The sequence below is a fragment of the Schistocerca gregaria genome, chromosome 4 (genome assembly GCF_023897955.1).
Source record: "Schistocerca gregaria isolate iqSchGreg1 chromosome 4, iqSchGreg1.2, whole genome shotgun sequence".
Classification (NCBI taxonomy): Eukaryota; Metazoa; Arthropoda; class Insecta; order Orthoptera; family Acrididae; genus Schistocerca; species Schistocerca gregaria.
Genome location: NC_064923.1, coordinates 593,091,845 through 593,111,770, shown reverse-complemented (window position 1 = coordinate 593,111,770; position 19,926 = coordinate 593,091,845). Strand labels below are relative to the sequence as shown.

The 19,926-nt window shown below is 38.6% G+C and overlaps 1 protein-coding gene across 2 annotated transcripts in view; it reads left to right on the top strand.

Moving 5' to 3' along the window:
* The first annotated feature begins 3,191 nt into the window (after positions 1 to 3,191).
* Positions 3,192 to 19,926, top strand: part of LOC126366000 (phosphatidylinositol 4-kinase type 2-beta) — a 37,594-nt gene continuing 20,859 nt past the window's right edge. Inside the window, exons 1-5 of one of the 2 annotated variants that reach the window (XM_050008828.1) lie at positions 3,192 to 4,459; positions 5,765 to 5,883; positions 6,423 to 6,623; positions 19,285 to 19,416; positions 19,563 to 19,808. In XM_050008828.1, coding sequence (XP_049864785.1) covers positions 4,222 to 4,459; positions 5,765 to 5,883; positions 6,423 to 6,623; positions 19,285 to 19,416; positions 19,563 to 19,808 — 936 coding nt within the window. In that variant the 5' untranslated portion in view covers positions 3,192 to 4,221. The remainder of the gene's footprint in view (positions 4,460 to 5,764; positions 5,884 to 6,422; positions 6,624 to 19,284; positions 19,417 to 19,562; positions 19,809 to 19,926) is intronic. The other variant, XM_050008829.1, reaches the window with a different exon arrangement.

The window sequence follows — 19,926 nt, the reverse complement described above, 5'->3', positions numbered from 1 at the left end:
AAGTAAGATCTATGGAAGCTGCTCCAGTTATTAATTTTTTTTTTAAACCCATCTTCTATATGCTGCGTCAGATTAAGTATTTGACCACAACAAGATCTTCCTGGTCTGAAACCGACTTGTTCCTTTATGAGCTTTTCATCTACAGTTTCTGTCACCCGATTGAGAATCATCCGCTCCAGTATCTTATAGAGATGGCATAGAAGTGACACTGGTCTGTAACTTTTGGGGTCCTTTATCTCCTTGCCAGGTTTTAGTAAAGCCACCATTCTCGCCTGCCGCCATAATTTTGGACTATTCAGCTCTTTAATACAGGTGTTCATCATTTGTAGTAACCAGTTTCGAGCTTTGGGCCCAAACTGTTTTATCTGCTCCGTTCTAAGGTCATCGGTTCCAGTGGCCTTATTCAGTTTCATACTCTGATTGGCGTCTTCCAGTTCGGTTGCTGTGAATGAAGCATTGAGGAGTTCGTAATCATTTTGTTCTTGGGGTAAACTCTTTTCCTTTCTCTTTTCCCTTTGGTTTTCCCATTCTTCAGAAGTTGGCTAGCAATCTGATTTGCTGTTACCCCATTGTTCTTCTGCTGGTGGTCAGTTGGGTCTCCACTTAAGTTTTTCAGTAATTTCCATGCACGTCTGCTGTTTTGTTTCATGTCAAGATTCTCAGCTAGTTTGTACCACCATCTCTTATCCTCAGAAATAGCCTGCATTAGTTCATCCCCAGCCTCCATCATATCTTCGCTGAAGGGTTCCTGAGTGAACAGCTTTTGGTACCTGTCAAGTAAGACCTTGCTGCAGGATGTACTGGGTACAGCAACCCCTTGGGATATTTTTCCTTGAGATCCCTTTCACAAGATCGATAAATCTACCATACTCATCTGGTCGAAGAGGGATTTTCTCAATCTCTTCGTCCAATTGCTCTTTAAATTTCTGTCAGTCTATCTTTTTGAAATTAAACCGCCTTCGTAAAGGCACCTCCTCTGGTTTAACCATGGCATTCACAACACAAATGATGGGTCTATGTTGAGTACTTGGGATAGGTTCTTCAACAAGCTTCATGCACTGTGCTGCCAACTTCCTACTCACAAAGATGTTGTCAGGATTATATTCCCTTCTCCATCTTCTGTTGTTGAACGATGCTGGCAGTTTTGGGTCATGAATGAGTTGTAGGTCATTAGTGTCAGCCCAGGATTCAAGCTGTACACAATTCTTATCAGTCTCATATCCCCATGCTTCACCATGGCAGTTGAAATCGCCCATGACAGAATTAATATGGTCATATGTAAAATTGTTTGGTTCATGGAAAACAAAGTCCACATCTGGTGGTTTGTACACAGACGTCACAGACAACTTCTGGGCGTGAATGGTAAGTACTTCAATGTTATTTACTTCTGTCATTGCGGCTGATGTTACGTTGATGAAAATCGCACTCTCATACTTGTCGTGAGATCTTTCAATGGCCAAATCAATTCCTGCTATTTTAGGTCTGTGGCTGGTGGCTCCCTGGTGTGTTTGCTGCACCAACAATACGTCGCATTTATGCTTATGGTACATGTCTGTTAATAAAACACCCTTATGACTAGAGAATCCCTCAATATTTATCGAGATCGTCACAAGGGGTGGTCTTGATAAAGGCCGTTGCATCTTGATGTTAATTTGGTTTAGGACTTTAACTTGATCTGGTGTTAGAAGGATTAGCCGGTGAAATCCTTCACCGTTTCCAGGGTACGCCCGATTGTGCCTGTCTTCAGTCTTTAGGCTCACAATCTTCTAGGAGGCTCCTTCTTTGTACCCCTCTTTTCTTAGCAATATAATGATAACCCGCCAGGTTAGCGGAGCGCGCTACATCCTGGACTCGGGAGGCGCGCCGGCCGTGGATCGAATCCGCCCGGCGAATTAACGACGAGGGCCGGTGTGCCGGCCATCGTAGATGTGGTTTTTAGGTGGTTTTCCACATCACCCTTGGTGAATACCAGGTTGGTCCCCACGTCCCGCCTCAGTTACACGGTTCGCAGACATCTGCACACTTTCGCACTATTCCATGGATTACACTAGTCGCAGACAGTTGGGGTACATTGATTCCATCCCTGGGGGTATGGAGTGGCGGCAGGAAGGGGATCCGGCCACCACTTCAACTAACATTGCCACACCCGGTTAACCATGCCAATCCTGAATATCCGCGGGAAAAACGGCCCAAGCCCAAGTTAGTAATATAGCGAGAAATCAGTAATGTTATCTGTGGATATGCATATCTTTCGAAACGAAATTATGACCGCCAAACATTTGCGGGCTTGTAATGTAATTCGGCTTAGAACGGTAATTTTGTACGTGTTGGACACTTGTGCAATTCACACGGTCCCAAAAATTACACGCACTAGACTGAAGACAATGTTTCTTTGACTTCTGGTGCAAACTCATCACACACCGCCAAGGAGGTTCAGATCACAGTCTCCTTGCAGCTGGCGTGGGCGGTGTGGGAGGGGATACCTTACTGACGTCAAAATTTAAGATACAAAGTTGGTCTACCGGTCTTCTCACTAGCTGATAATGTATATAAAGTGTTATTCCAAGCAGGGACAATGATGTCGTTAATAATTTCAAAAAAAATGCTTAAAATTTGTGAAACATTCAACTGAGGATTTGTGTAGCAAAATTGTTCATTTTTCATTCCACATTTCTGGCGTTACATTTCAGAAATAGTGTTTTCTGTACGTCAGTACAATCTGCGTGTAAGGGGCGAAACTATAAATTTGAGAATATTATTTAAGGCAACCATCACATAACAATAAGTAGCAAGACATTCATCAGTTCCTCACCGAACCATACTCGTTCTCCGTGAATTTCCGTTGCGTCACAGCTGGTCTCTACATCTTATAATATGTGATTCATTAGTCCTAATTAGATACAAAAAACTAATTTTGAGACCATAACGATGGTAGACAGTGAAAATCTCGAACTCCATTTTGTTAAATTTTACAGGAGAAGCAGAACGTTTTCTTAAAAAATAAATGAAGGGATACAAATAATGTTGCTTCATGTGTAAATATACAGTAGAAGCCTAGTTATTGACAGATTAGAGAACTCCATACTCTTTCAAATCTCTTATTTACAGTGGATTTACTGGAACCACGATGTTTTCATTGCCCACCATCGATATTCGTTTTCAAATGCAGTGGAGCGAGTTATTCCCTCAGTATTCCGAAATAAAGATGAATTTATAAACAAACGTTCGCTTCAGAATAATCTCAAATGGATGCTTTAAAGCGGCCTGTTTGATCGATTTCTGGAGAGTCATTAGGAGAGGGATTTAATCTCCCCCATTTCACAGAATACTACCATTTTATTGTAAATGAGAACACTAGACACGGAAGTTCACATTTGCGTGCGCAGGCAGATGGACCGTAACTTATTGCCCTTACTGCCCTACCAGTTAGCGATGTATCACCAGCATAGTCGCGTGTACACGGAAGCGCTTATCATGTTTTCATAAGTATTGCGTCACTGCATCGTTGGCAAGACTGTGAACGCAAATTGAAGCGGGCGTATTGTTTAAGAAACAACGACTGGCAGCTCACGTATTCGTGGCATGTATCTTATCAATGGAGAGGATAAGAGTTTGTGCTGTAAGTTCAGTGGAATAGGTGAAAACGCCGCCTCCGCTGTGCGCAGGCGCTAAAGAACAATATCGTAGGACTCACGAAGCAAATAAACTGTGTTGTTGTTAATGTTTACTGTAGCATAAAATGTGAAACATGGAAGACAACTATGAAGAAATATCCGACCGTGGTTGCCCCTACGCGTGTTGCCGCAGAGGTAAGTGGAAGAAAGATGAACTTGTACGAAAACGTCAGGATTGCAGTCCTGGATTTTGTCTCAGTTATGTTTTAGTAATCTCAGGTGCCTCGCATGTAGCGTTTTAGTCTGTCATACCGTTAACTCTCCGTGGCAATTGTGGGAATCACAGACAGTTTGAACTGTAATTAATATTTGTTTGTCGTTTTGTGACGTGTATTACGAGGAAAATGCTACCAGCGTTGTGGTTGTGGCTGCGGAGTCATCGGATTACAGCAGGCTGCTGTCTACTGTCATCTGTGGTAATGGCTGCCGCGGGCGGTAGCAGCTGTTTGTGTTGGAAGTGCGTGCGTTCTAAACAGCATTTTGTTGGTGTTTTATGTGTCTGAGAATCGTCATATAGGAAGTGAATGAATATCCTTGGACAACATCAATGACCGAAGATCACACATTACCCAAAGGACAGTTACTAACCGAAGAGAAAAGTCGAGCAAATTCTGTTGTGTCGCTGTCATCGTCTGGTGTGTCAGACGAAGTCAGCATATTGCCAGAAGTGACTTTCGCGCCGGGTTCAAACAATAGTGGCACAATTGATTCCCCACGGGTTAATAGAGAAAACCAGCCGCTCTTAGGGCGGATGGAATTGGATGTCACATTCAATAACTTTCCGGGTGAGTGATACTTGTGTACAGCTAATTTCACTTTGCTGTGTCGAAAACAGTTAAGGTTAGCTTGTTTAGTAGCATGACATGTTGAGTTTAATCTTATTTCATTAGTGTGTCGTGTAGAACTAACATGGTGCATTGACAATCAGTCGAGAATCTGTTGTGACACACTCTTTGTACACAACATTCTATAACTCTGAGCTCTAGATTTTTTCTTGATATGTTGTTAAAGATGTATGGTCTCCTACTTTTGATATCAGAAATAAATTTTTGGTGCATTATAATAAACTCTAGTTCGAGTCTTAGATCTTAATAGATAAATCTTCATACTTTTAACAAAGACACATTTCGTGCAACCTATATTGCATTCCATAACATGCAGGTAGGCTGTATGTTTTAAAAAGCAAGTCATAACAGCATAGCTGAAAGAAGAGTTGACCATATACTATGAGGAAATAGATAGGAGTAAAATACAGGTGATCATATAATATGAGGGACGGAAGAAGGGGAAACGAAAAGTAATGTTACATAATGTTTTACACATCATTGCCTTTTTATAAAAAGAACTTACCACTGAGAGATTCCATTGTATTGTCAGCAAAACTTTTGTTGTATTGTATAGTGTTCCAACAGTTTATTTATATTCTTGATATACATTTTATGTACTATGCTAAAAGACCCTTTTGAAATGGTTGTTGTTAGTATTTAGAAACTTCTCTAAGTTACGCAGACTGTGAACATGTCAACTTATGAACTGAAACCTACAACTTACATGTTATCTTCAAACATGTAAACTGTTAGGCAAGACATGACAAATATAATAAACATTCTAGTATAATGACAGTGTCAACATCCATTTCGGGACTTTGGACAATTCATATACAGTTTGTGAATAGATGTTTAAAAGAGATTATTTTAATAGTGTGTGGTACTTTCAAAACCATAGTGTTGTCTTCAGAGCCTAAACAGACAATTGAAGAGTGATCATTATTTGGTAATTAGAAAAACAGCATATCTGAGGATGTTACAGTTTTTGTGTATAACATCAGAATGAAATTTTCTTTTTATGTCTATTCTGCTGATATATTTGTTGTTTCTTTAATAATTAGTTTCCTAGTTAAATGATTTTTAATGTAAGTCCAAAATGATAAATCTGACAACATTTAACTGTGATATGTGGTAAAGAACTTTTTGTGTTTATATAAAAGTTTAATATTGGGATATTCAGATTTTCTTTCCATTGTATTGATTATGGTTTAACCCAAAAAGTCTGGTTTAAGTTTGTAATATATTTTCACTTTTTGGTTTCAGATGATCCCCAGTTTTCTGAACTTGTGCGACAGGCAGAATATGCTATAGACAATGGAATATACCCCGAAAGAATTTACCAAGGATCAAGTGGAAGTTACTTTGTTAAAAATCCTGCAGGTGTAAGTAGTGATACTCTAAACAGTGGAAGTACCAGCACCTATTGGAACTGTTACCAGATGTTTGCTTGGTTATTTAGAATTTTCCATAATTTGTAACATCTCCCATAAGAACCACACTGTCAAAATGTTCATAGTTCTTTTACCAGTGTTCCGAGAGTTAACTTGTGGTTGGGTAAATCTAATATGCATGTGCACCTCAGGGTTATCTGTCTCAGAAAAAACAACTTAGAGACACACTAAGATGTGCATATGATTCTTTGAATTGTAATGTTTTGATTAAATGAATTTTTGCATTCAGTCACAGGCTGTGAGAAAGGATTGTTAATAACAGGTGGGACAGACATTGTTTACCCCCACATTCTTTAAAGTGAAGAAGTGGTAACAATAAAATAAAAACATAAGTTTGTTATTTGTAAATCTATGGTGTTAAAATAAAATTATGAGAAAATCAAAAACAGAGTGGAAGTGCAGGGAAGGGATATAATGAGAGATTGTCATAAATTTATTACTGTGTCTCACAAAGTGTCCAATGCTTACAGAAAATTATTGGAGTTTTCAAACCAAAGGATGAGGAACCTTATGGAAGACTGAATCCCAAGTGGACTAAATGGATGCATAAACTGTGTTGTCCGTGTTGCTTTGGACGGTCATGCCTTATACCAAACCAAGGATACCTTTCTGAAGCAGGTGCCAGTTTGGTGGACCAGAAACTGCAACTGAAAGTAGTACCTAAGACTAAGGTATGTAACTGAAGATTCTGAAAAGTGGAAAGTTGTCAAAAGTGCAAGAAAAGTTGTTCAATGGTTTAGTAGTGTAAATTCTGTTTTGTAATGGCATTGATATGGTCATCAGAGTCTAAAAAGTGGTTATTGCTCATTTTTCTGTACACACACTATATATTACAACATGAAACAGAAACGTTGTTCATTGTGTGATAATTTAGCATGAAACTGTTCATAATGTTGTAGATCCAGATTTGAAACAATGATATAAGATTCATATATAATCTAAAATAGGCTAGCCTATAAGAGGCTACTGTGTGGTAGTGAAGCCGTTCGCTGAAATCTTATCTGTGATGACAGACATTTGTGTAGCGAAGGCCAAAGTGTAGGTTAGTTTGGAAGATGATCATTTGATTCTGCTTTGGTGAAGCCAACAAATGTGAATGTGAAATAAAGGTAGTAAATTAATTTTAAGCATAGCCAGGATGTGTTTGGATCCATTCCACATTTAATGAACATTACATTACAAAAACTAAAACTGTGATGTATGTACATAAAATCAAATAATATAACAGACAAGTCTCTGCTAAGTTTTTGATACATATTATATACGTGTATTGTACATAAACTTCAAAAACTGCAAAGGGGACTACTACATACCTTTTACCCTTATAAGAGTTGAGTACAGTAATGTGAAGATTTGCCAGGAACAAGTGGTTTGGATTCCATGTTAAACCATAGATCCTTTTTTCTCATTATTATTACAGGGATAGATTAGGGATGTGCAATTCGATGAACTGGCATGTAATTCAAAGACTTGCACTTTACGACCACTATCATCTGTATAAAATTAACCCTTAACTTGTGGAACACCCTGTATATGCTAAACAACTCTAAAGAAAAATAATACTATAGAGCAGAATCAGTCAAAAATAAGATAATTTTTATTTTTGTGTTAACTTCGCTGTCTGTCAAGCGTTTCACATCATTGGCTTGATGATGCAGCTAAAGTGGGAAGAAAAAAAAACAAAAAAACGATATTATGAGGTGATTATGTCTAAGAAAAGCAACACATGTACATGATGAATTACATACGCTGCTGGCAACACCAGGAAGAATAGTGTATAAGGAAAGCAAGAAGACCCAAAGAGCAGCAACACATTTCATTACAGGTTCATTCAGTAAGCTTGAAAGAGTCATGGAGGTTCCCAGCCAACTCCAGTGGCAGACACTGAGAGGCAGCCTTTCTACATCGTGGTGTGATTTAGGGTGCAATTTACTATTATAGTTGTGACAATGTACATTCATAGGATCATCCACTAATATGTTGCTTTTTCCTACATTTGTCTCTCGAAATGACCAAGAGGCTTACTAACAATCATTTGTTCAGTGGGTATGCCTGGGTGCCTCATTTAGTATGTTGAAGAGGCTATTCCTGCAGCTATTGAGGGTAAAAGGTACAACCAGCAGCAGATAGTGCATATGTTGGAACATATGATGCCTGTCGTCATGGCTCCGAGGTTATCCTTGGGTCATTCCAGTGAATGAATGGCAGAGAAGGTTGAGAAGACCAGTCATGCGCCTGGAGTTTCGACGCAGCTCCCAATTTGCAAGTATTGTCCCAAAACTCAAAACTGATCATGTTCTTTTGGTTCTGAGCCAAGTGGAAGAACTGAACCAGAGTCTTCGAAGATTCAGTGACAAGGAAGGCTGCGACTTAATGAACTTGCGCCTTAGTGGTGAGAACTGTAGGGTTCCTCTAAAAAGGTCAGGTATGCACTACACATTGGAGGGTGCTACTCAGGTAGCTGACTGAGTGTGGGGTGCACACAAAAGTTGTTTTAGATTGACCGACTCCACCAATCCAGACAACGATAGCTGTAGCAAGCCGAGAAGTATCACAGTAAGCTAGAAAGAAATGTCTCACAGAGGTGAGAGTATTAAAATCACAATGCTAAACCTCCGAAGCATTTGCAGCAAAGTGCCAGAGTTTGAAGTGCTCATTAAGAGCAGTGAAACTCACATAGTATTAGGTACAGAAGCTGTTGAAACCTGAAATTGATAGCTGTAAGATTTTTGAGGAAAGTTTGTCATATCGAAAGGATAGGCAAATGGAAAATGGAGGTGGTATATTTGTCGCAGTAGACCAACTCAAGTTTACAGAGGTAGAATTGAAGTTACATGTGAGATTGTTTGGGCAACACTCAGTACCAGAGATGGGCATAAAATGGTTTTGCATCACTCTATAACCCACCAGGCGCATCTCCTGATGTAACTGAAAACATTAGAGAGAACCTCATTTCATTTGTACATAAGTTCCCAAATCATACTGTAATCATCAGTGGAGTCTTTAATCAACCAACAGTTAATTGGAAAAATTGCAGTTTTGTTAATGGTGGGTGTGATAAGATATCCTGTGAAACTTTACTAAATGCCCTCCCTGAAAACTGCCTAGAACAGATAATTACGAATCATACGCATGGTGGAAATATATGGATCTAATGGTAACAAAAAGACTCGACATCTTTGAGGATATCCACATCAAAACTGGTATCAGTGACTATGACCTGGTTGTGGTAGTAATGATTACCAAAGTACAAAGGAGAACTAAACAAGCAGATAGATATATATGTTCAGAAAACTAGATAAAAAGTCAGTAGTGTCATACCCTAGTGAAGGATTTAAAACTTTCATCACAGGCAGGGGTGTGTAGAGGAATTCTAGCTCAAGTTTAAAAGAATAGCTGACCATGCACTGGATAGATATGTACTCAGTAGAGCAGTTCACACTAGCAGGGGACCTCCATGGTGTACAGTCACTGTAAAGAAACGTCTAAAGAAACAGAGAAAGCATAGGGCTGAATGAAATGCATTTGGCTGTCAAGAGAGCAGTGTGCGAAGCCTTCAATGGCTACCATAGCAGAGTATTGTCAAGGGGTCTTTCACAGAACCCACAGAAATCCTAGTAATATGTAAAGGCTTTTAGTGGCACCAAAGTTAGTGATGAGACCCTAGCGAATGAGACAGGAATTGAAACTGAGGGTATCAAAGGAGAAGCTGAAATACTTAACTCTGATTTCAAATGTTCCTTAACAAAGGAAAACCCAGGAGAATTGCCTCAATTTTAAGCCTCGCACCACAGAAAAGATGAATGAAATAAGTGTTAGTGTCAGTGGTGTTGAGAAACAGCTGAAATCATTAAAACTGAACAAAGCTCCAGGCTCCGAAGGAATCCCCGCCAGATTCTACACTGAATTTTTGGCTGAGTTAGCCTCTCTTCTAACTATAATCTATCATAGATCCCTCGAACAAAAAAAAAACATGTCCAGTTCTTGGGAAAAGGCACAGGTCACATCCATTTACAAGAAGAGTGGTAGAAGGGATCCACAAAACTACCATCCAGTATCCTTGACACCAATTTGTGGTGGAATCTTAGAACATTTTGTGAGCTCAAACATAATGAGGTATCTTGAACAGAATGATCTTCTCAATGCCAACCAGCATGGAGCTTGAAAACATCGAAAATGTGGAACCCAACCCGCACTTTTCTCACATAACATATTGAAAGCTTTGGATCAAGAGAACCAGGTAAATAAAGTATTTCTTGATTTCCAAAATGCATTTGACTCAGTAAAGACACCTACGCTTACTGTGGAAAGTATGATCATGTGGGGTATCAAATGAAATTTGTGACTGGATTGAGGAGTTCTTGGTAGGGAAGAGACAGCGTGTTATCTTGAATGGAGAGTTATTATCAGATGTAAAAGCCACTTCAGATGTGCCCCAGTGAAGAGTGTTGGGATCCTTGCTGTTCATATTGTGTATTAATGATCTTTCAGGTTATATTAATAGTAAAAGCAGGCTTTTTGCAGATGATCCAGTTGTCGATAATGAAGTACTATCTGGAAGAAGATGCATAAATATGCAGTGAGATCGTGATAAGATTTCAACATGCTGCATAGATTGGCAACTTGATCTAAATGTTCAGAAGTGTAAAATTTTGCTCTTCACAAAATGAAAAAAACATGGTATCCTATGATTATAATATCAGTGAGTCACTGTTTGAATAGGCAAACTCATACAAACACCTGGGTGTGACACTTTGTAGGGATGTGAAATGGAATGATCACATAGGTTCTGTTGCGGATAAAGTAGATGGTAGATTTCAGTTTATTGGCAGACTACTGGGGAATTGCAATCAGTCTGCAAAGGAGATTGCTTACAAATCACTCATACAACTAGTTCTAGAATATTGATGAAGTGTGTGGACCTATCTTAGATATGACTGACAAGGGATATTGAATGTATACGGAGAAAGATGGCACAAATGGTCACAGGTTTGTTTAATCCATGGGAGTGTGTCACAAAGTACTTCAGGAACAGAACTGGAAGACTCTTAAAGATAGACGTAAACTATCCCAAGAAAGTCTGTTAACGAAGTTTCAATAACTAGCTTGAAATGATTACTCTAAGAATGTACTACAACCTCCAATGTATTGCTCACATAGGGATTGTGAAGATAAGATTAGAATAATTATTGCGTGCACAGAGGCATCCAGTCAATCATTCTTCCTGTGCACCATATGTGAATGGAAAAGGAAAAAACCTAATAACTGGTACAAAGGGACATACCCTCTGCCATGCACTACATGGTGGTTTGCAGAGTAGAGATGTAGATTCCCACAAATAATTCACGACTGGGACAGTAAATGGGTGAAGTGACAGTTGACCAGTAAGTACCCCGTATTTCATACGGTGGTAGCTCAGTGGAGGAATGTAGCAAGCTTAAGACAGTGTGATATAACTTTAAACAGTGGAAAATGCATGATGGAATAATGAATATATTATGAAAAGGATAGTTGCTACTAACCATATAGCAGAAATGCTTAGTCACAGATAGGCACAACAAACTTTATTAATAGTACATATTACAGTAGTGCTAAAATAGACAATTTTTTGTTAACCAGATCATTAAGATAAATTTTAGCACGTATGTAGTTAACAACTGTTAAGTTTGCATATATCATGCCAACGCATCAAATCTAGACCAGCACTCAGGAAATTACAGCCTTAATTTTTTTCTGCCAACATTTGATTATTCTCAGTCAGATTGTTCTGATACATTATGAACTTTGAACTGAATTAATTTTGAACTACTATTTACTTAATTTTCACTAGTGTGGTTTTCATTCCCTTCGTGTATAGTATGAGAGCAACTCTAACTGAATAACTGCACAAAAAGGCATACAATTATGTGAACGTCTTTTTATACACACACATGTTCATCATCCTCTTGACAGTTCCAAATAAAATACTGTATACACCATTCAGGCTAATACTTTGTGACTTTTCATATATATTAGGATGAAACAACAGCTATACTGCATGGGTAAACAGATAGTAATAGAAGTATTGCATTTTCTGTTACATATAATTTCTTTCAAATGGTAAACATCATTCATGTAATTTAACCTGGCAATTCTTCTAAATCTAAAGCCAACAACTGAGTCTCACTGTAACTATTATTAGGGCTTCTTCCCATTCCATTCACATATAGGATGTGAGAAGAAAATTTCCTTAAATTTCTCTGTGCATGTTGTATTGAATCTAACTTTGTCTTCATGATGCATATGGGAACAATACATACGTGGTTTTAATGTATTCCTACACTCGCAGCTTAAAGCTGTTTCTTGTAACTTTGTAAGTATGCTTTCACTGGATAGTTTGCCAGTTCTGTTATGCAAGCATCTCCATGATGCTCACTGATCAGTCCGTTCTTGGACATGACCATTCATACTGCCCTTCTTTGTAAATGTTCTGTATACTCAGTTAGTCCTATTTGGTATGAGTCAGTTACATGAAAAGCAATCTAGCATGTGCTCCACGACTGTGTTGTAGGCAATCTCTTTTCTAGCCAGTTGTTTCCCCAGTATTCTTCCAATGAACTGAGATCTGCCAACTGCTTTACCTTTGACAGGGGCTATGTGATCACTCCATTTCATATCTGTAAAATTTGAGACACCCAGATAATTTAATAGTCATGGGTGACTGGAATTCGAGAGTAGGAAAAGGGAGAGAAGGAAACATAGTCGGTGAATATCGATTGGGGGTAAGAAACGAAAGAGGAAGCCGCCTGGTAGAATTTTGCACACAGCATAAATTAATCATAGCTAAGACGTGGCTCAAGAATTGTGAAAGAAGGTTGTATACATGGAAGAACCCTGAAGATACTAAAAGGTATCAGATTGATTATATAATGGTAAGGCAGAGATTTAGGAAGCAGGTTTTAAATTGCAAGACATTTACAGGGGCAGATGTGGACTCTGACCACAATCTATTGGTTATGAACTGTAGATTTAAACTGAAGAAACTGCAAAAAGGTGGGAATTGGAGGAGATGGGACATTGATAAACTGACTAAACCAGAGGTTGTAGAGAGTTTCAGGGAGAGCATAGGGAACAATTGACAGGAATGGGGAAAAGAAATACAGTAGAAGAAGAATGGGTAGTTCTGAGGGATGAAGTAGTGAAGGCAGCAGAGGATCAAGTGGGTAAAAAGAAGAGGGCTAGTAGAAATCCTTGGATAACAGAAGAAATTATTGAATTTAATTGATGAAAGGATAAAATACAAAAATGCAGTAAATGAAGCAGGCAAAAAGGAATATAAACGTCTAAAAAATGAGATCGACAGGAAGTGCAAAACTGCTAAGCATGGATGGCTAGAGGACAAATGTAAGGATGTAGAGGCTTATCTCACTAGGGGTGAGATAGATACTGCCTACAGGAAAATTAGAGAGACCTTTGGAGAAAAGAGAACCACTTTTATGAATATCAAGAGCTCATATGGAAACCCAGTTCTAAGCAAAGAAGGGAAAGCAGAAAGGTGGGAGGAGTATATAGAGGGTCTATACAAGGGCGATGTACTTGAGGGCAATATAATGGAAATTGAAGAGGATGTAGATGAAGATGAAATGGAAGATACGATACTGCGTGAAGAGTTTGACAGAGCACTGAAAGACCTGAGTCAAAATAAGGCCCCAGGAGTAGCAACATTCCATTAGAACTACTGACGACCTTGGGAGAGCCAGTCATGACAAAACTCTACCATCTGGTGAGCAAGATGTATGAGACAGACGAAATACCCTCAGACTTCAAGAAGAATATAATAATTCCAATCCCAAAGCAAACAAGTGTTGACAGATGTGAAAATTACCGAACTATCAGTTTAATAATTCACAGCTGCATAATACTAATATGAATTCTGTACAGACGAATGAAAAAACTGGTAGAAGTCGACCTCGGGGAAGATCAAATTGGATTCCGTAGAAATGTTGGAACACATGAGGCAATACTGACCTTATACCTTATCTCAGAAGAAAGATGAAGGAAAGGCAAACCTACATTTCTAGCATTTGTAGACTCAGAGAGAGCTTTTGACAATGTTGACTGGAATACTCTGCAATTCTAAAGGTACCAGGGGTAAAGTACAGGGAGCAGAAGGCTATTTACAATTTGTACAGAAACCAGGTGGCAGTTCTAAGAGTCGAGGGGCATGAAAGGGAAGTGGTGGTTGGGAAGGGAGTGAGACAGTGTTGTAGCCTATCCCCGATGTTATTCAACTGTATATTGAGCAAACAAGAGACAAAACGAGAGTTCACATTACCAAAAAAAAGCAATTAGGACCATTTTAAGAAGAAAGGCCTCTGAAACGTGCAGAAACTGTTTCAAGAAATTAGGTATCTTAATTTTTTCATCGTTGTTTACATACAAAACAATAATGTACATCACAAAAGGTAGTGTGGACTGGATTACACATGCTAGTGTACACACCCACAATACAAGAAGGAAGAATGAAGTACGCAACATACCCCACTGACTGGAAATGCTAGAAAAAAGGACCCCAGTACTCTGGTATCAGACTACTAAGAAGTCTGCCTAAAAACTTGAACGATAGTGTACTTGACGATGACTTACCAAAGAAACATAAAGACTATCTCATTGAAAAAGAGTTTTACAGTGTTACAGAATACCTGTGCCATTAAATTTATCTATGTTGTTATTCATTATCAATGATGTAAAAATGTAAGCTAAAGGGGTATAAAAGTAAGTGATGATGAATGTTACTACTTTGACATGTCCTATATTACACGTACATTTACTTCACACAACGTAATCTTGCAGGGTCAAATAAAATTCAATTCAAGATAACCCAATACAGTTTCCAGGAGTACATCAGAAGTTAATTCTTCGTGTATCACCAAGTGGGGTAGCACAGTGGTTAGCAAACAGGACTTGCGTTCGGGAGTACTGCGGTTTAAACCCACATCTATCCATCCTGATTCAGGTTTTGTGTGTTTTTCCAAAATTGCTTAAGGCAAATGCCAGGTTTGTTCCTTCAAAAGGAACTGGCTGATTTCCTTCTCTGTCTGTCTCTAATCAAAGTGTGTGCTCCAAATCTAATGGCCTTGTTGTCAACTAGGCATTAAAATCTAATCTCCTCCTCCTCTTTCATCTGTCAATAATGCTCCCTCCAAAGTAACATCCTGCAGTCTACCAGCAAAAACTCCTAAATCCATTCACAATTTTAACTCCATACACCATACAACTGTAATTCTGATAAGTGGAAGTATGGCACTGAGTCATAATTTTTTTGGAAGCCAAGAAATACTGCATTCACTTGACTGCCTTGTCCCTATCTTGCAGGATGTCAAGTGAGAAAAGTGGAAGTTGATGCCAGATGATCAGTGTTCTGGGAATCCATGCTGGTTAACTTTAAGGTGGTCATCTGTTTGAGACACCTCATTATTTTTGAGCTCAGAATTCGCTCTTAGGTCCTACAACAAATGTGTGTCAAGTATGTTAGATTATATTTTTGTGGATCACTTCTGCATATCTACTTCTAGACAGCCTTTTTATGCTGTTCCTCAGTGCCACTGTTGCTATTATCTATTTTAATCGTCTTTAAAGTGTTATGAGAAATCAATTTGGACAATACTTCTCAATTTTCTTTCATCAAGGAACATTCGAAAATGGAGTTAAACATTTCTGCCTTTGCTTCGCTATGCTTGACTCTATATCCCATCTCACCCATGAGTATCTGAACACTTTGGTACTACTAATAGGCTGTACATACAAATTTAATTTCTTGGGGTTTGGTGAAATATCTTTCAATAAAAACTTGCTACAGCTGCCATTGACGTATCATGCATTGCCCTCTTGACAGTGAAATGTTCTTCGTGCAGCTCTATGTTTTCTTGCACCTATTATGAAATGGTCTGTTTCATTAGATGTTTCCTTTTAATAACTGTGTGTCATGAAGGGTGCCTCCAATCGTGAACCATTCTATTAGGTAGAACAATCCAACACAAAGTGCTAGATTATATTTGTGTTATGAAACAGAATCATGTGGTATGGTGTTGACAGAGATGCAAAATACTTTTGAAATGGAATTTAAATGTTCTACTTTGGTGTCATCCTTTGAGAGTTATTGTTGTGAAGTGACTGTACAAAGAACCTCACATTGGAGACAATTTCTTCAAGTTGGAAAGTATATTAACTACAATTTGATATGGATAGATTGTTACTCACCCCACAGAGGAGGAACAGAGCAGCAGAATTTACTTGGGAAGAAGGTTATGCCTTTCCACCACTCAACACATCTGTGTGCTGAGTAACATTTTTCATAATGTTCTTATTCCATAGCAGATTTCCATGTTTTAAAAGATCTAAACTGCTCTATTCATTGCACTGTTTTAATGTTATTTGTAAACATTTTTCATCCATTGGAATGAAAACTCTCAAACAAATTCACTGTACATGTAGGTCACTTCATATGTTGACACAAGTGATACAGATGATCACTGATTTGAATAGCCTATTTTTCCATACAACAAACATAATTTATTAACTCTGCAACCTCGTAATATTCATACAGCAAGTAAAAATTTCACCAATTTGAACTGAAAACTTAATTCCACAATTATCCAATATACTACGATGATCTGTGGTTGTCATGAAAACATTCCAGTGCTACAAAAAAAGAGGGTAGGGCATTCCACACCATAAATTCCATTTGTGAATTTACATCAAAGATGAAAGGGGAAAAGATGAGTAGAACCTCTTGTGTTCTGACACAAGCAATAATTCAGTAAATTACCATTCATTATTTCTTTACAGGTTACAGAGGTATGGGATCAGAAACATTGCTACATAATTGTTTGACTCGTATTTAACTGAAGTGGAACAGTGAGTAGTGATGATGATGTCAATCTCAATCACTTCCCTAACAGGTTCCCCAAAAGCTCCCATGGGATTTGACTCTTAGTCCAAATAGGTTACTGTTGTACATTTATAAATGACTCACTGCAGTTGTACATAAATGATGTTATTAAATATCAGTGAGCACTCATTCTTGTATGCAAGTGATGCATGTCTCAGTTGAAAATGAGGGATGAGTAGATATTTCAGAAGAGCATGAATCCTGGTTTCATTAGAACTATACAACTTAGTGTAACAAAAACCTATCTAATCCAATCAAAAATTAAAATGTGGAAAGTGGCAGAAATAAAGGTAAGTTGAAGTGATCAGGAAATGAGCTAAGTAAATGGTGTAATGCCCTTATGCCTAAATCTCGACCAGAATTCAAATTGAAAGGCACAAATAGACCGTTCAACAAATGAATTGAATGACCTCACTTTTGCAGTGTCTTCTTATCAAATGTCACCATCTGGACACCACGAAGCTAGTGCATCACACTTTCTAAATGATCATGTTGGATGTGCAGATGGAAGGTACAGACACATGAAATATGTGTAACATTGTCCTTACCTGCCTAAGGTATCTGCAGTAGGAATGTCGACAGTATTGCAGGGCCGCATGGGATTAGCTGAGTAGTCTAAGGTGCTGCAATGATGACCTGTGTGGCTGATCCCGGCGGAGGTTCGAGTCCTCCCTCGGGCATAGGCGTGTGTGTGTTTGTCCTTAGGATAATTTAGGTTAAGTAGTTTGTAAGCTTAGTTACTAATGACCTTAGCAGTTAAGTCCCATAAGATTTCACACATATTTGAAAATTTTGATATTGCAGGCTGGTCATGTGACTGTTCTTAAGTGAGCAAAAGTAAGGCTATCTGACAGCAGTCCCTTTCTGTTGATATTATCTGACTTTGCCTCTGCAAGTGAGGTACGACTGCCACTGCTGTTTATCAGTACTTATGTAGACTTGCGTTGCATAATGCTTAGGCTTTTGAGCATCTGGTTTCCATCAGTGCCAGACTTACAAGGGGAAGGCCTCAGACACGGCCAACCGATTCGGCTCAAATTTGTCAGGTCGCTTGTGTACAACTTAAAATGAAGGACTCTAAGATATTTTGGGTCAACACTCCTGCAATTTTGAGGAAATCACCCCTAAAGGTTATGACGAGCAATCGACTCAAAATTGGAGGGATCGATAGATAATTGTGAATAGAGCATTTTTCAACATCGAGTATGGGGTCCGCATACGCGTAATTCTTCAGAAATCGAGGAAAGCAACTTTTACAACTGCCAATTCCGTACCCACATGGTAAATGCTTTTCGCCGACTCTTCGGAAGCAGTTTAGCTGTTGAAAGATTGCACTATTAGATATTCTTGGTGCCATGAATTTATTTGTTTCTAATGTTTATATGACAAGTCCCAGCCATCTAGTTGTTCGAAGAAAAGTGAGGACATGTAACAGTGACGGGAAGAGCCATTGTAAAGTGACCTGGAGTGACATTATAGTCGTTGACTATCTTAGAGATTTGAGAAATTTATTTTGCCTACCTTATTATTATCATTCCTTATTGATTTACTTACCTTATTAACCCTCCTATGCCAATCAATTGAGACATGAAAAAATACACTCGAAAAGAACAACTTCTGCTAGGTTTCTTCGAGATTCAAGTGCGGGTTTTCCAATTCCCAGCCACTTACCTTGACTGTTGCGCGCTATCCCTTCTTCTTCTTCTTCTCCTCTCTCTCTCTCTCTTTTTTTGTGTTCGTTGCATATGCTTGGGGCGGACGTCGTAAGCCATCCGTTTAAGCTCGTTGTTGATCGATTAACTCAGTTTTTTATTGCAGAGGACAGCTAACCCTCTGACCAAACACGCTGAGCTACCGTGCCAGCGATATCGGTGCTGTTGACGAGAAGCGTTTACCATGTGGTTACAGAACGGAAGTTGTAAAAGTTTCTTACCTCGATTTCTGGAAAAGTATGCGTTTGCGGACCTATACCTGATGATGAAAAATGCTCTGTTTACAATTATCTATCGATCCCGCCAATTTTGAGTCGATTGCTCGTGGTAACCTTTGGGGGGGATTTTCTCAAAAATGCGGGGGTGTTGACCCAAAATATCTTTAAGATTCCTTTGTTTTAAGTTGTATACAAGTGACCTGCCAAGTTTGAGTCAAATCGGTTGGCCGTGTCTGAGGCCTTCCCCTTGTTAGTAAAACTTAGTGTAGTATCATACTTTCAATACGTGTGCATTTGCTCAAAACCTAGTTTTCTGTGCTCCAAGCTTCAATCACCTACAGGTGAGTTTTTGCGTTGTCCTGTGTTACATATTGCTGCTTCCAGAATTTTCAATTTTGTTGACTCGACAAATTAATGAAAATCCCATTTAAAATAACGAGTTACACATTTTATTACCATAATTTTGTTTCAGGTTGTGAAATTGGTAAGTGAAACATTCAATTATCCACGGATTGATCGAGAAAAGGCCCGCATGAAGAGAGCGATTATGGCACAGTTTCCAAATGTGGGACGACATTTCAACAGAATAGGCCTTAGGCCGAAGGTAAAGTGTCCTGATAAAAATAACTAATGACTGCATGGATTACATGTTTTCACTTCAAGGAATAGGAGGATCACATTTTATTATTCAGCTTTTTGAATTAAATGTATATGGATTGCCTTTCATATGCAATTGATCTGATTTTTCAGGTTGGGTCTTTCCAGTTATTTGTGGATGGTTACAAGGATGCTGATTATTGGCTCAGGAGGTTTGAATTGGACCCTTTACCTGCAAAAGTTCAACGAGATTTTCAGCTGAAGTTTGAACGGCTTGTTGTATTAGATTATATAATTAGAAATACAGATCGAGGAAATGATAATTGGCTCATAAAATACGATCAACCAAATATTCAGTCACATATTAATTCAAATGGTGGAGAATTGCTGGATGCAACAGTAAGTTTTTCTTATTGTGGTTCTCTCTCTCTCTCTCTCTCTCTCTCTCTCTCTCTCTCTCTCTCTCTCTCTCTCTCTCTCTCTCTATCAAGTCATTTATGCCTAATAGGAAAAACAG